General features: G+C 39.3%; 1 protein-coding gene across 5 annotated transcripts in view; it reads right to left on the bottom strand.

Moving 5' to 3' along the window:
* Window positions 1–17,928, bottom strand: part of KCNIP4 (potassium voltage-gated channel interacting protein 4) — a 510,001-nt gene that overhangs the window by 128,271 nt on the left and 363,802 nt on the right. Inside the window, exon 1 of one of the 5 annotated variants that reach the window (XM_088020873.1) lies at window positions 3,264–3,364. The exons of 3 other annotated variants lie outside the window; for them this stretch is intronic. In XM_088020873.1, the coding sequence (XP_087876999.1) occupies window positions 3,264–3,319 (56 nt within the window). In that variant the 5' untranslated portion in view covers window positions 3,320–3,364. Of the gene's footprint in view, window positions 1–3,263; window positions 3,365–17,928 lie in introns of those variants that run through there. One more of the 5 variants, XM_088020872.1, reaches the window with a different exon arrangement.

Below are 17,928 nucleotides of genomic sequence, written 5' to 3'. Positions count from 1 at the left end.
CTCTCCAGTGCTCTGACTAGAAACCTAAGCACTCTATAAATCAGCAGGAGTTTTGGCCATTCTGTAGGAAATAGTTCTTCTTTTGTTAGTTGCATGGTATTGATAAATCTCACATTCCTGCCCTGAGGAATGAAGGAGCCCTTTCTCATCTGTCTTCCTGGAAAAGAGAATGGAATTTAGAATGAGTATTGGCCCTTCCTTAACTACCTTTTGGCCCCTTAGCTTTGACAAGTGCATGGGATGTGGTGGAGAACAATACCTCAGCCACTGTGCAGCTCACTCAAGCCTGGGACGAGCCCCGTCAAGCCAACCCTTCTTCTCTGTGGTTCAGCATGCAGACATTCGGGTGGCCAAGCTTTTCCTCCTGGTGGCCTAGGGTCCTCTGCCCCGTCGGGTACCTGGCTCTAACTCTCAGAGCATTTTTTAAGTCCTATGCCCAACCACTTAGGGCCAGCTCATGGATAGGGACCCACGAATAACACCCTTCTGATACAGCAATGCAATTAATGTGTTTTCCTATCCAAGTAATCTCCTTCCACCTGCTGGGGTGTTCTTGTGGCAGGTGGCTAGTGTGGAAGGGAGCAATATTTACAGAACTTTTGGGGTCATAGTCCAAGTGTAGCATCAGTTCAGTACCAGCCGATTTTATGAAATCCTATTTTTCTAAAAATGTCAGTTTTTAGAATTATTCTGCTCATGCTTTGGTATCTTTTATTATTATTATTTTTTTCCTCTAAAGAAAGATACTGGCTTTTCCCTCACACTTATAGTTGAAAATTTCATTGCATCCTCCCTGACCATTTATTTGGGGTCTGACTTTACCAGGGATTGGCGCAGGAAGAGTGTTAATAGGACCCGGCAATTTTTTCTTCCCAAGTGAATATAGGAATCTATTTTAAAGTTATATTTTACCTGTCTACTGTGTACAAATGACTATGTTTTCAGTGAATATCTGGTAAATTGGCAATTTTGACTCCAACTTGAAAGGAGGAAAGCAATGGCTGTAATAACAAACATTTGCTGACAAATAGTGGCAATAAAAACGTCTGCAGCTTCAATATTGTGGATGGTCGGGGCTGGGGCATTATTCTGGGATTATGGCCTCTTAGGTTGCTGATGACACATTATGTTTTTGTTTGTGAGATAGTGTGCATGGTGTGTGCAGTGAATGGAAAAAATTAAAGCAATGGATCTCAACCATAATTTAAATTTTTCACGCATCAGATTGTCACTAATAAAAATAATTTTGTCTTGTCCCCTCTCCCCACAGAATGTTCTAGTAGGGACAGAACCTCTTTAAAGCTGTTTTATTTACTGCTATATCTCCCCAAATGGGAATAGGAACTGACATAGAATACATTTATGGCGAATGAATAAGTGAATTAATTAAATCTTATTATTATGATATATTATGTCTAACCAGTGCCACTGAAGTAAGTTATTGTTTTGTCCTTGGACTTTTGACTGGATGTATCGGGTTGTTCGAGGTACTTTCTATATTTTCTCCATTTGTGTTGTGGAGACTAGTGAAATTTCAGGGCATTCACGTTTTCTACAACACTCAGCCCATTAGTTCCTATAAGATGGTGAGGCGGAATATAAAGAGAGTTGGTGAAGATATGGGTTAGAGCCCCACACATAGAATGTGTTAGCCAGATTCTTCATACTCTGTCTCATCACTGCCAAAGAACACTACCTTCTCTTTCTGATTCTAACAGTGGTTTGATGTTTGAAAAAAAATTGTGGGGGCGCCTGGGTGGCTCAGTCATTAAGCGTCTGCCTTCGGCTCAGGTCATGATCCCAGGGTCCTGGGATCGAGCCCCGCATCAGGCTCCCTGCTCAGCAGGGAGTATTCTTCTCCCTCTCCCACTCCCCCTGCTTGTGTTCCCTCTCTCGATGTGTCTCTCTCTGTCAAATAAGTAAAATCTGAAAAAAAAAAATTGTGTATGAAAGAATGTAAACAGGGGCGCCTGGGTGGCTCAGTCGGTTAAGCATTTGCCTTTGGATCGGGTCATGATCCTGGGGTCCTGGGATTGAGTCCCGCGCAGGGCTCCCTGCTCAGCAGGGAATCAGCTTCTCCCTCCACCTCTGTGCTCAAGGCTCTCTGTCTTTCTCTTTCAAATAAATAAATAAAATCTTAAAAAAAGAAAGAATGTAAACATAAGATATTTATAAATGGTCATTATAAATTGTATATAGCATCATTATAAAATAAATAAAGCATTGCCCTTTAGATACCCCCTACTTTCTACTCCTCAAGAATGTCACAAAATTGGAGAAAGAGAATGTGGAGAGAGTGAAAGTTAGTCTTCTGTATCAACTTGGCTAAGCTAGGCACCCAGTTATTTCAACCAACACTAATCTCAATGTTGCTGTCAAGGTATTTTGCAGACCTGGTTAACATTTACCAACAGTTGACTCTAAGTAAAGGAGATGACCCTAGATAATGTGGGTGGACCTCATCTCATGCTGAACAGCCAGGCAAAAACTGAGATTTCCTGGGAAAGAAGGAATTCCGTATCAAGACTGAAGTCTCCAGGCCTGACTGAGTTTCCAGCCTGCCAGCCTGCCCTAAGGATTTCAGACAGCTAGCCCCCACAGTCATGGGAACCAAGTCCTTAAAATAAATACCTTTATACACATGTTTGTGTGTATATGTATATATGTACATATATGTACATGTATGTATGTGTCTGTGCATGTATAGGTGTGTATACATGTATATATTGGTTCTCTTTTCCTAGAGGACCCAGAGAGAGAGAGAGTAAGCAAAGAAAAAAATACTCTCACATTTGTGTAAATGGTTTCCATTTTGTAGTAGTTTTTCTAACCTAGTGATAGTTCTGAAGTTTGGCAGTATCTGAATGGTGTGAGCCAAATGCATAGACGTGAGTCAGGAAATCTACAAGGTGATGCAGGCTGAAGTGTGAAGCAGCTCTGCCAACCAGTTAGGCCATGGTAATCCCAAGGCTACTCCCACCTCTCAGATCAAACAGAAATTTCCAAATGTTTTGAAGCCCAGGCTCTTGTCACTAACACTGTGCCATCAGTCTACCAGACAGGAAGGGCCTCACAATCACACAGAAGTTCCGATGGGTATTTGGGTACACAAGAGTACATCAATAGACTTGGTTTTGCATAATATAATATATGGATTTTTTTTTTTTTTTCCTTTAGAAGCAGAGAACTGGAGTGCATGCAGACCTAAAGGAATGAAACAAACATGTGGCGTGGGGGGAGGAAAAAAAAAAACAAAAACAAACTTGCTTTGAACAGCAGGAGACGACGTTTTGGCAGCTGAGCAGGGCAAGAGCTTCATGAGCCGCTCTTTAATGCTGCGCTTGGTGCTGTTCTGAGCGTAGAGGAAACCTAGAACATATGCGATGGGTTCTGTTAATGCTGTCTGCGGAGAGAAACGGGCATGCTGCACGGCTTATCACAGGAAGCTGGGCAGGCAGGGTATGGATGCAGCCATCTGCTCAGCAGGCAATCACAGGCAGAGGGTTGGGACCCCAGAAGGAAAAAAAAAAGAAAAGAAAAGAAATCCTTTTCTCCCCCCGCCCCGTTTTTCTCATTGTTTAGGTTTTCTTTTCAAAACTTTTCTGTATGTTGCTTTAGAAAGCGGAAATAGAATCTTGCGAGTCTGTCTTTCGAGCCGTAAGAATAAAATTTGGTGGCTTTTTTTTGGCTTTAGGTTAGGAAGATCACTGAAAGAGTTAACTAGATTGAAATGTCTACATTCAAACCAGAGTTGGGGCCCACGTGACAATTTTCTGTTCTCCTTGCTCCCCATCTTTGGTTACAGAGGCCATAGATGCCCTGCATGAATCATTCACACCACAATCACCTGTTAGTACCTTTGCCTTCCCTGAAAGTGAGACAATAGATGCCCTTGATATGCAGCCTCATTAACATAAGTGGACATGCCCAAAGATGCAACAGTCCTTTGCATTTTTCACAGGTGGACATTAATGCACAGAATTATTCAAGCAGAGTAATTCCAAAAGAAGCAAGGTGTGTTCACAAAATGTTAACCCCCAGAATGCATGTAGTTGTATATGTGACTTCAGATGGTTGGGGAGGAGTCCAGGAAAATCAATAGCACTTTGGTGGGCAAGTTTAGTAAATGCTTGAAACAACTGTTGGTGTCAAGAGCCACAGCTGTCCAACTCATCATCAACTTGCCCACTCCGTGCCCAGAGCCTGAATTTGCATGGTGATATTATCTATCTATCTATATATATAGTTCCCCCTCCAAATTAGTTCGGAAGGTGTTTGAATATAAGGCAATAACAAGAGAACCAATTTCAATATAGGTTGGACCATCTTCCATCTTTATAATATGGACCTGGCAAATGCATCATGTGTTGCTTTTCTACTTTATAATTCCTACCTTGGAATTATTAGGAGTTCTGACCACAAGCCTGCTAATCTATTTCCCTTTGGGGCTGTTCCACTCCATCATCAGTGTGCACTGGGTAAAAACCTGATAGATCTTTTGTGTGGGGGATGACAGTGAAGTATTAGATACATAAATCAAATCATATCATTTCTCTGCTTAAAAGCCTTCTAAAACCTTCATGCTATTCTTTGGGAAAAAAAATCACACTTCCTACCATAGACCCTAATCCCTGCATGAGCTGGCCATGCCTCACTCTCTGAACAGCTTTTCCACCACCCTCTTGCTCTGACCAGGCTATTCTTCTTACCTTTGTTGGAACTCACAAAAGTCTCTCCTCTGCCCTTGACACTTATATGGTGTGAAATGTCTTGTGTACTTGATATCCCAAGTGCAATTGATGGTCTGGCACATAAAAGGAGATCAATAAATGTCTGACAAATGAGTGAATAAATTTACTTTCAATACCAAAACAAGACCTGATTTCATTTCCTTGATTAGTATCTAAGTAAGCTTTTAAACTTATAAAATAAATCTGATTTACATAAAACGGACTCTTTAGTTGGCTTCTTCCTTGTACATTTGTAGAGGGACACATCCATCTAAATACTGTTTCCTTTGTAAACTTCCTCTGGGACATTAGGATTTTGTTTTATTATCACTTCCCAAGCAGGACATTCTGCTTCTCTTCCTCTGTGACATTTCAACCCCCCTGCCATTGTATGCACAGTCTGGTGGCCCTTCACCAATGATCAACTTCAATATGTCCATGCAGCCTTTAAAACTCAATTCAAACACACTTGCTTCTGGTAAACTTTCCCTGTTGTATCTCCAAACTTCCTGAAGGAAAGGGCCTCCTCCATCCTCTGCTTTATCTTTTCTGTTATTCCTGCTGCACACTCTACTGTTATGGGTATCACATCCTACAATAAGGTGAGACCCTTTTCTGATAAGGAATTAGAAAGAAAAGGTTCTACCAGCCATCTGTAGTAGGAGAGAGACTTTAGTTTTACCTTGTACCCAGCTCCTTTACTTCAGGTTTGATTTCTTGATGTCCAGCCAAACTCCATAGTCACCTCTGAAATTGGCACATGGCAAACACTCAAGAAATATTTGCCAGTTGCTTGATTTCCTCCTTTCCCCTTAAATTCTGATAACTGCCAAGCTCACTCTATCTATAACAGCCGCTGGGCTCTCAGGTCTGGGTATAGGGGAGGGAGCTTCCTGCTTCCCAAGCACTCAGAACTATTAACGGTCACTCCCTGACTCCACCCCAATTTGATAATTAATGATGTTCTTCCTTGGAGCATCTTTTGAACTGGGCTATAAGGTAGAGAGTTTGCTGTTTTTAATCAGGAGTCAGAAGCCCCAGATTTTAGTCCCTGATTTTACTATTTCAACTTGAGTGACCTTGGACAGGTTATAAAACTTCTTTGCGTTTCTGTCTTTTCTTTGTAAAACAAAGGGACTTATAGTAAAAGATAGTGGTTGTAAAAATACAGTTTAAAGGTCCCTTTTAGAAATATATTTAAATATAAATTGTATATGATTTCTAAGTTGTTTCTATTTCCTGGCAGATGAACAAATCAACATTTATTTGACTACAGACATTATTCAAATTCTCTAGGGTCTTTTCCTTCAAAATAAATAAGAATATGATTTATCATAAATGTTAAAAATGATATAAACAAAGTCCCCTAAATGATGTGGAAAAGCAAGTATTTTATTTTATTTTATTTTATTTTATTTTATTTTATTTTAATTCCAGTATAGTTACCATTCAGTGTTATATTAGTTTCAGGGGTACAATATAGTGATTCAAAACTTCCATACCTCACCTAGTGCTCATCACGACAAGTGCATTCCTTAATCTACCTTGTTTTTATAGTGTTTTCTCCTCAATGAGAAATTTAGCTTTCTTAAGTCAGATTGTAGACTACATATAATTTCCTCTATCTCCACACCTCTCTCTCTCTGCTACCAGATAATTCTGCTCTTTTCCTCTTAAACTGTAGTGGTTGAGTGTTCAAGCACTGTAGTAAAACAGCCTGGAACCAGTTCCCAGTACGTCACGACCTTGGGTAAGTTTATTGAATCTCTTTGAATCTCAGTTTCCTCAACAACAGAATGGATTAGTAATAGTATCTACCTCATAAATTTGTTAGACTCTAATGAGATAATATATAAAGCATTTATTTAGCACAGTGATTGTTCATAATTTCATAATGTACTTTCAATAGATGTTAGATATTAATTTCTTTCAGTTCTTTGGGTACATGATATTCTGTCCTACCTCAAGTCTTTTCCAGATGCTATTACCTCTAACTTTTCTTTTCTTTTCTTTTCTTTTTTACCTCCTTGTGGCTTGGTTAACTCCTGTCTGCCTTGAGAGTTCAGTTCAATATCACTTTCTGAGGAAAACCTTACATGACAGATGAAGCTAGATTATGAACAGCTCTGTTATATGCTCCTAGAGTTTTCCTATATTTCTCTTTCATGGCATTATCCTGAATATAATTAAAACAATTGATGACACAATTATATATTTGACATATGTCTTCCCTACTGCAGTATAAGATTAAAGATGTCTATATTCAGCTTTTAGAGAGTAAATGTTGCTGAATATGTTATCCAACTATGAGCAATCATAATACTGGTCAAGCCACATGAAGCAACTGTTTTCAAGTACTGAACAAGAAATGTAGAACTGTAGCACCTGAGGGAAAAGAAATCCAGGAGGTGAGTTCCACAAATGCCCTGGATCTCTCTGCCTAGTTAGCATGTTATTTCCATAGTTCAGAGAGGTGCAGACCATGCTTACAGACATCAGAATTCTGGACTCCCAGAATGACTGGAATTTGCAGTACAGGGTGTTGGAAAGGAGAGAACTGGTATGTGTGTCAGAGGGGAGTATTTGTGTGAGGATTAAATGTGGGTCATTGTGATGATTAATTTTATGTGTCAACTTGGCTGGGCTAAGAGATGCTCAGACAGCTGGTAAGATATCATTTATGAGTGTATCTGTGAGGGTGTTTCTGGAAGAAATGAGCATTTGGATAGGTAGACTGAGTGAAGAAAATCACCTTCACCAATGCCAGTGGGCATCATCCAGTAAGTTGAGGACTTGAATAGAACAAATGTCAGGAGAAGGGTGAATTTGTTCTCTGCCTGAATTGGGACATCCATCTTGTCCTGCCCCCAGACATTGGCACTCCTGATTCCCAGACCTTTGGGCTTTGACTGGAAATATACCACCAACTTTCCTGGCAGATGGTGGGACTTATCAGCCTCAATAGTAGTGTGAGCCAATCTTTCATTGTATCTATATTTATCTACATATCTATCTATCTCCAACTGGTTCTGTTTCTCTGGAGAACACTGACTAATGCAGTCATTGATCAAGGGCTGAGTGATGCATGCTCAAGATCAGTCTCGATAATACTTAGGAGGCAGAAGCTGCCGAAGGGCTGAGAATTGAATGGAAACACCAGAAGTCATGTCATGCTGGGAGATGTTGAAGTTCTGACCCAGAAGAAAAAAAGAAAAAAAAAAAAAAAGGAAGGGAGGGAAGAAACCACACTGCTGCAGTAAGTACCACTGGCATTCACTGGAGAGCTCAGACAGACTATGTTTTCGGAGTAAGGATCATTTCCTAGAGTAAGGGCCACACCCTATGACTACATATAAAACCAAAATTGACCTATCTTAACAAATAATAGAAAGAACGTTGATAAGACCAAAAGGAAGTGCTAGTAACTATGGAATGCCTTCCAGAACAATACTCAACACACTTGAAAAGAAGATAACAAAATCCAAACTACTTACAATGCATCGTAGCAATGTCCATCATGCTATCAAAAATGAGCAGACATGTAAAGGAACAAAAAAATGTGACCCGTAATCAAGTTCTTAAGAAAAATGATCAATAGAAACAGACCCTGGGATGACACAGATATCAAAATAAGTAGAAAATGACATTAAGGAAAAAGATGGTCATAGTAACTAAACAGTTGAAAACTTTTGGCAATGAAATTAAAACTATAAAAAGGAATCAGATAAAAACTCTAAAAATGAGAAGTAAAATTTCAAAATATCAAAAAAATCAAAGGGATTAAAAAGTAAATAGATTTTTAGTAATTTAAGAAGAGTAGTCTTACACAAATATAATTAAAAAAAAGAAAAAAACAGATGAATCAGGAGAGAAGAGTTTGCCAAAAAAATGGCCCAAATATTCCAAATTTAGTTATAAACATTAATGTACATATCCAGGAAACTTACTGAACCACAATCAACATACATACAAGAAGAATCATGTATAGGCACACCACAGTCAAATTGCTGAAAAAGAATGGAAAAAAAAGTTTAAAAAGCCCAAATCTGTAATAAAAGGACATATTCTAGATAGAGATAGAGTAATATGAGAATGGTTTCTCACAGAAACAATGGAGGCCAGAAAACAATGGACTAAGTTCTGGGGGAATATACAGACTTTCAACCCAGACTTCTATATTCAGTGAAAATAGGTTTGTTGTTGTTGTTGTTGTTTGTTTGTTTTTTATTATGTTAATCACCAAAAATAGTTTTTTGAGAAGGAAAGTGAAATAAAGATATTTTCAGATAAACTAGAGCTGAGAAAAATCAAAGCCACTAGAGCTGTAGCACCAGAAAGACTGAAGGAATCTCTTCAGGCTTAAAGGCAACGATGTGATAGGAAGATCTACAGATAGAAGTAACGAGCAAAATAAAGAGCCCTGGAGATTGAAAATATGTGAATAAATATAAAATTTTATCTTATTTACTTTGTTTAAAACAACAACAAAAAAACGTATTGTGGAATTCATTACATTTATAAATATAAAATTGGACAAGAGCATAAGGGATGGGGGAAGGCAAATGGAACTTTACTGATACTACATTGTACACTAAGTGGTACAATATTAACTCCAAGTTGTCTAAATAAGGGCAGGAGACATGTTACAACCTCTAGATGCTAGGGAAACAGGTAAGTAATAGTAAGAGGAGGTGCAGTTGAAAAGCCAACCGAGGGATTAAAATGGAATACCGGGCGCCTGGGTGGCTTAGATGGTGAAGCGTCTGCCTTCGGCTCAGGTCATGATCCCAGGGTCCTGGGATCGAGTCCCACATCGGGCTCCCTGCTCAGTGGGAGCCTGCTTCTCCCTGTGCCTCTCTCTCTATCTCTCTCATGAATAAATAAATAAAATCTTTAAAAATAAATAAATAAATAAATAAAATGGAATACCAAAAATATTCAATTAATCCCAAAGAAGTCAGGTACAGAGGAATAGAAAAGCAAAGAGAGCACAGTAAAACAGCAGGTTATGTAGCCAACCATATCATCAAATCAAAAACGAAATCTTTCTTATCTACTACTGTATCCCCATTACCTTGCATAATGCCTGTTATATGAAAAGGGTTCAATCAATACCTGCTGAAAGCATGAAATCAGACTATATATGTCCTATGATGGTCTCAACAAATACAGATTAGCTGCATATCTATAATTAGCAGATGCATTTAAAATCTGCATGGTGTATTTCCTCACAGTGGGTGAAGCCATCTCCTCCCCACACTCTAAATGGATATCTGGGTACGAAGGCTCTCTGCTAAGGATGAGTCTGACTGCATTCTGCAGCCAATGATACTAAAAGAAAATTAATGTTGAAGGTCAGTCAACCAGCAGAGTACCTTAGTATGCAGGATATTTTACCCTCATAAACATTCTTTGATAGATTAAAAACCTTACATCACATATTTATTCATGTATTTAAAACAAGCATTTATTATAACACTTATAAACATTTAAATAGTTTACTGTAGTACTGTGGATATACAGTGGTCATATAAGAGAAAGTCCCTGCTCTCCAAAGTCTAACCAGCTACATCAATTTTAACACCTATTGCATTGCATGTTTAATTTGCCAATTTCTTTCACTAAATATCAGATTCACTGAAGAAAGGATTCTGTGCATTCATTAATTTATTCAAAAATCATTTATTGAGTGGCTAGAATGTTCTAGATACCCGTCCAGGTGCTAGGAATAATGTAGTGAATAAAACAGATAATTCCTGGGCACCTGGGTGGCTCAGTCATTAAGCATCTGCCTTAGGTTCAGGTCATGATCCCAGGGTGCTGGGATCAAGCCCTGCACCGGGCTCCCTGCTCCGCGGGAAGCCTGCTTCCCCCTCTCCCACTCCCCCTGTTTGTGTTCCCTCTCTCGCTGTGTCTCTCTCTGTCAAATAAATAAAATCTTCAAAAAAAAAAACAAAAATAAAACAGACAACAATTCCTACTTTTGTTCATCAGACATTACAGTCAGGGAAATATAAAGGCTGGGTGATAGGCACTGGGGAGGGTATGTACTATGGTGAGTGTTGTGAGTTGTGTAAGACTGATGAATCACAGACCTGTACCCCTGAAATAAATAATACATTATATGTTGATAAAAAAAATTAAAAATAAAGAAAAAAATAGCAAAATATAAAGTTTGTCAGATAGAAAGTGGAGATGAAGCATAGAGACTTCTGTTGGTAAGTGGGTTGGGAGGTGGGGTGGGGAAGAGTGGTTTTTTTCAATGTGGTTGCTGGGGAAAGATTCAGTGGAGTTACATTTGAGCAAACATGTCTAATGAGTTGAGAAAGTGTCTTACTCTGTTTTGATTATTAGCATTATTAGCAACTAGTGCAGTATATTATATATATTAGGCACTAATGTAGGTTTGTTGAGTGATTAATCTTCCTCATTTTTGAATTTGTTCAATAAATACTTATGGACACCTCTAATGGACAGATTAATACCTTAAATTATTGGTTGCATAAACCTCTGGGTCCAATGATATGTTCATAAATTTATGGCCTTAGAAATCAAAATTAATTCAACTCCCTTATCCTTGCATGGAGAAGTTAAACCAAACTAGAGTTTCTGGCCTTCAAAACTCCTGAAACAAAGTAATACAAAAAGAATAAAAAGTAAGTGTGTAAATAAATAGGCCACTTCACATTGTGATACAATTGAATGAAAATGCCTTCATTTTTACCAGTGGGAAAGGTTTCATCTTTCAATGCCTGACATTACTGAAAATAAATCAGCCCAGGGTGCTTGGCCCATATTTGTGACCCTCCCCCCCGCCCCCCAGATTTCAGCAGTCATATATGTCAGTGGTCATTTGCACTTGACTGCTTTTCCTTTTGCCCAAGAAATGGCACTACATGTAAATGTCAGGTTTCAGCAGTGAGTGACGGGCCTGAATTATGAATTCAGCAGCTAATGACGATGGTGATCGATGTGGCAATTTCGCGGCAATGAGAAGTGTGCTTATCTTCCTCCATTTTGTAGTGTAGCTAATAGCAAAAACGAATCCTTTCTGTGGCTTTGCATGGGAATAAAACTTCCTACTCCATCATTCACAGCCCTGTTCAGCTTCTATCTTGTGCTTTTGAATTATGGACAATGTTTTTCTTCCTAGATGTACATGACGTCTTCCCTGGAATCAGTAACTATGGCCAAATCACCTGGAGTTTCAGTGGCACTGTGATCCCGTCTGTGTGTCCCTCCTTTGAATCAGTGACAAGCTGATTTATGAACAGTTACTTGATGTTGAGGCTAGGAAGTGTATTCTCGACTATTGGCAAATGTGAACTTAGCTGCCAGTGTGTTTACTTTTCAGACAAGCTTATGGCTCATAAATAGACACACACAGTTCAATTTGTATTTACCCAAATTTATTCCTAAAAAAGAAGGCCCCTGATAATTTGGGGTTCACACTCTGGTGATAATTCTTACTGAAAACGGCTGCCAACTATGCCCACTGTTATTGGTCCTGCGGTCAGGCCCGGATGTAACTGTTCACCTTTAAGAAAGGCAGCAGCAGGGTTAATGACTGAAAATGAGGGGGGAAATATCTACATTTAATTTTGAAACTTTATGAATTTTGGAGGCAGAGCACAGACCTTCCAACTGACCGCTTTTGTTTTCCCTGGTTGTAAAAGAGTTACCTTTTATCTATTGGTTAATCCAGAAGAAGGGAGCCAGAAGGTACCTGAATTTGCTGGAAATAATCTACAGAATCTAAATGCAAGTAGAGTAAATTTGACTCTACTTAGAGCTGCTACCTGAAGACACCTGTTTCTCATAAAATGAGTGCCAGTCTGTCTGTCAGCTGTTCAGGCTCTCTCCTGTATCTCTCTCCGTCTGTTTTCCCAAGCTCACTCTCTCCCTCTCTTCCTTAGCCTTTGTCACTTCCTGATTTCTCTGTCTCCTTCTTGCTCTCCATCTCTGTGCTTCTCACACTCCAGGTTTCTCTCTCTTTGTCCTTCTACATCTCTATTTGTATCTCTACTTTATCTTTCTCTGCTCTCTGTCTTTTCCCACCTCTGACTCAGTCTCTCAATCAAGGCAGCATTCCACTGAATTTTCTTTACCTTTGTGTTGACTGCATGCCTCATGAAAAATGTAGAGAGAGCTTTAGTCAGCTGAGTACAGGATAATTATTGTACATTATTGCTGGGCAAATATTAGTAAACAACTGGATGGTCAAGCGCTACAATGCTTTCTAAACCAGCACTAAGTGCTTGTGGTTGTCCACATTACTGCCTCCTTCTCTTGGCAGAACGAGTCAGAGAATACTAGCAGAAAACAATGACATGGAAAAGGTGTCAGTTTTCTTTGGGCTCCTTTAAAATTCATCATTGAAACCCAATTTTCCCTCGTTCCTCTGAACAAATTACCGAAACTGCTTATTTGGTGAGATCTTTCAATGCCTGTGTGGGAGCTGGGAAATTATCTGGAGTTCTCTATAAGAGGGGGTTTGCCCCTGATAGTGCCGATTTACAAGGGTCCTAGAACCCCCTCTGTTAGCATCTCCTTTTCATGTCCAGAGTGTTCCGGTTTAAGATGACAAATTATATTAGCAACCAGTGTGGTCTGTTCCTATAGAGTAATGTGCAGTCACTGACAAAATGGCCACTTCGTTACATAGCAAATAATGTAAATGTGCAATTTCATTTTAAAAATAGCGATAAGTAGGGGTGCCTGGGTGGCTCAGTCAGTTTTAAGCTTCTGTCTTTGGCTCAGGTCATGATCCTGGGGTCTTGGGATCGAGCCCTGCGTTGGGATCCCCGCTCAGCGGGAAGCCTCCTTCTCCTTTTCCCTCTCCCTTTACCACTCATCCCTGCTCATGCTCTCTCTCCAATAAATAAATAAAATCTTAAAAAAAAATAAAAGTAGCTATAATTAGTAGGAAAAATGAAACAGGAATTTAAAATGGAAGTATTTGTATACAATGCAATATTATTGTATTAATGCAATATATTTTTCAGCTTTCAAACAGAGCAAAATCCTGTCATATAGGACAACGTAGATGAAATTTGAGGACATTGGGCTAAGTGAAATAAGCCAGAGAAGAACAAATACTACATGATTCTACTTATATGAAGGGATCTAAAATAGTCAAATTCTGGGGCGCCTGGGCCGCTAAGTCAGTTAAGCGTCTGCCTTCAGCTCAGGTCATGATCCCAGGGTCCTGGGATGGAGCCCCACATTGGGTTCCCTGCTCAGCAAGGTGTCTGCTCCATTTCCCTCTGCTCCTCCTCCTGCTTGTGTGCTCTCTCCCTCTCTCTCTCTCAAATACATAAATAAAATCTTTAAAAGAAATAAAATAAAATTGTCAAATTCATAGAAGCAGAAAGGAGAATGGTGCCTATAGGGGCTGGGGGAAGGCGGAAATGGGGAGATACTATTCGCTGGATATAAAGTTTCGGTTGTGCTAGATGAATGACTTGTGGAGATGTGCTGTATGACAGTGTCTCTAGTTGGCAATACTGCATTGTGCATTTACAAATTTGTTAAGGGGTAGATCTCATGTTAAGTATTCTTACCAACATAAAAAAATGTAAGTAATCTGGGATGTACTAATTGTAACATTTGTAGCGGAAAGTCTTGCCACTTTGGAATGAGAAAGAACTAGTTTGAATCTAAGCTTTGCCATTTTTTGTTTGTGAAACTTTAGATAAGTAACCTAACCTCCCTGAGCCTCTTTGACCTCACCTGTATCATGGGGAGAATAATGCCAGGATTAACAGTAAAACAGGAAAGTTGTCCACATTTCACTTGAACGTGATCTTGCCCTTAGGAAAGAACGACATAAATACTGCCTAAAATGCAGTGTTCTAACACAACAATAAGAAGAACTTTCTATGAGTCAAGCACTTTATAAGCATTATATCATTTAACCTTCCCATGAGCTCCATATGACAGATAATAATACGATAGCCAAATTATAGGCAAGGGAATGAGGGGTATGCAGCTTTGAAGTGGCCGGACCAGGATGTGAGCACACGTCCATCTGTCTCAGTCTGGGTCTGACATTCTGACTTCTCTACTACACTCATAATCATGATGGCTCTAATAAATCCCTGGACTACTTCACTTATTGGGTCTGTGTAACCTTCGTCTATAGCATATTTGTTTCACTCTGTATAGCGTTCTTTATTTCCTTCCCCACCCCCTCAGTTAGGCTTCTTAAATCATCCTATCTCGAATATAGTCCTGAAAACTTGGTGACCTTTGTTCCTTTACTAGAAATGCTACCTCTAATTCTATTTTCTGTAGGACATCTATCAAATTCCTGGCGGTATTAGAAAGTAATAATGCAGGTGAAGGGAAAACTGTACTAGGAGATCCAATTTCTTCATCTGAAAAATGGGGCTAATAATATGTGACACTTACTAATCGCAAGGAAGGTAGAAGATGAATGAAGTAATTGTTTCTGCAAATTCTTTCAAATGGTAGAAGAAATACAATGAAACCCATTATAACTTCCAGCGTGAAACACTACATTCCCCTTCTTTTGGGTCACTGTATATAATCTTCTTTCAAAACTGCATCTAGCCTATAAAATTATTTGTTCATTAATCTAGCCAATAGATATTTATTGAATATATTATAAGGCAGACTTTGTGTTAAGTACTTGGGATGATAATCAGATAAGACGTGCAATGAAGCTCAAGTGTTTACAATTTTGTGAGTACCAATTAATTGGCCCTGGCTACTCATTAGAATCAGAGAGTGGCTTAAAAAATTTGCTATGCCTGACCACTTCAGACCAAGTGAATCAGCTAACTCAAATGGAAAGCCCAATTTATTTATTTTGTTTATGATATTTTATTTTATTTTTTATATTTTATTTATTTGAGAGAGAGAGAGAGAGAGCACAAGCAGAGGGAACTACAGGCAGAGGGAAAAGCAGCCTCCCCACTGAGCAAGGAGCCCGATGTGGGACTCAGTCCCAGGACCCTGGGATTGTGACCTGAGCCAAAGGCAGATGCTTAACCAACTGAGCCACGCAGACATTCCAAATTTTTTAAATTTATTTTAGAGAGAAAGAGAGACAGGGCATGCAAGTGAGGGGAGGAGCAGATGGAGAGAATCTCAAGCAGACTCCCAGCTGAGCACGGAGCTCATAGTGAGGCTTGATCTCATAACCCATGTTATCATGACCTGAGCTGAAACCAAGAGTTAAGTTGATTGAGCCACCCAGGTGCCACGGGAAGCCCAATTTAGAACCGTTGTTCTGTTCACCAATCCCATGCAGATAGGTTTTCCTAAGAACTGTAGTTTTACAGTTTTGATATGGACATTGTATTGGGTTGAATGATGTCTCTGAAAAAATTCATGTTTATGCTGAACCTCAGAATGGGACCTTTTTTGGAAATAGAGTCTTTGCAGATGTAATTAGTTAAGATGAGATCGTGCTGGATTTAGGATGGGCCCTAATTCAAAGGAGTGTGTCCTTATAAGAGAAAGGACACACACACACACACACACACACCCTGCCACACACACACACACACACACACACACACACGAAAGAAGACCACATGAAGATGGAGGCAGAGATTGGATTGATGCAGTTACGAGCTAAGAAATGCTAGTGATTTCTATCAACCACCAGAAACTCAAAGACAGGCATGAAATAGAATCTCCCTTAGAAACTCCAGAATGAACCAACCATGTTGACACATGGTTGACACACTTAATTTCACACTTGTGGTCTCCTAAACTGTGAGAGAATACATTTTCGTTGTTTGTAGTAATTTATTACAGAAGCCATAAGAAATTAACACAGACATCAATCAACAAATTTGCTAGGATGCCAGAAACAAATCAAATTATATCATGACCAACATACTCATCCTCTACTTGGAACACTTCCTTTATATATATGGAGTCCTTCAAAATCAAAGACATGGTGCTGTACTTATGATACCTTCTTAGTAGTACTGGTTTTTTTTTTTTTTTTTTTTTGCAAATTCCCACTAAGCATATTTATCCTAGGTAAATTAATTTACAACACACTACAGTTGAGTGGATTTTTCCCATTTGGAGTTGACATGTTCTATATTCTGTAGTTAGGGTTAGGTAAATCTCTGTGGAGGATAAGTATTCACAAAGAACTAAACTAGAAGGAAGAATCTTCCCTTCCTTGTTTCAAGTGAATTAACTAATCAGATATTTATTGAATTTTAGATGACTTTCCATATCACTGAGACTAATAGCCAAATTCCCTATAATGGCCTGCAAAGTGTGCTCAGTGCTCCCACTGAAACTTATCTGTCTATTTTATCTCCTACTTTACTCTTCTCATTCTGAACTTGCTACTGACTGGTCTCTGCTCCCGAAATGACTTATCTCAAATATCTTCAAGATCATTCCCTCACCTCCTTCAGGTCTTTACTCCAACATGGCCATTTTGATGACACCTTCTTGGCCATCCTAGTTAAACCTGAACTGTCACCTAACCACTCCCTATTCCTCTTTCCTGCTTCACCCCACCCCGTATGTTTGTTGATTTATCACATGGGTTCACTTGTGTCCTCCCTGAAGTCATAAGTCAATGACGTAACCCACAGGATCTCAGAATGTGACTGTATTGGAGACAGAGCCTTGAAATAGACCATCAGCTTAAAATGAGACCATTGGGGTGGGCCCTAATCCAATCTGACGGTTGTTCTTAGAAGAAGAGGAAGAGACACCAGGGATGCATTGAGCACAGAGCAAAGGCCATGTGAGGACACAGGGAGAAGGCAGTCATCTGCAAGCCAAGGAGAGAGGCCTTGGGAGAGATCAAACTGTTGACACCTTCACCTTGAACTTCTAGCCTCCAGAACAATGAGAAAATAAATTTCTGTTGTGTAAGCTACCTGTCTTTTGTTATAACAGCACTAGAAAACTAATACAGTTAACCATAAAATCTATCATCCAACCTGGAACACCACTGAAAGTAAAAAAAGGGGCACTATAATCATGATACCAAGACGATTGGCATAAATCAGGACTTTCCAGGTGTAGCAGAACTTTTTGTAGCCCTATCATTAGTGCCGGTCACTATTAACGTGTAGTGTACTTTCGTTGTATGTTTATTGCTTGCCTGTCTCCATGGGGTAGTAAATTCCTTGAGGGCATGGGTTTTCTGTATTTTACTACTTTATTCCCAGTAGCTAGGTATATGGCA

Source organism: Eumetopias jubatus, unplaced genomic scaffold, assembly GCF_037043125.1.
Source record: "Eumetopias jubatus isolate StellerSeaLion01/CBP00866 unplaced genomic scaffold, mEumJub1_p1.0 scaffold_2, whole genome shotgun sequence".
In the NCBI taxonomy this organism is placed as follows: Eukaryota; Metazoa; Chordata; class Mammalia; order Carnivora; family Otariidae; genus Eumetopias; species Eumetopias jubatus.
Note: the sequence above shows the minus strand (reverse complement) of the source record. Positions and strands in the feature narration are given on the sequence as shown.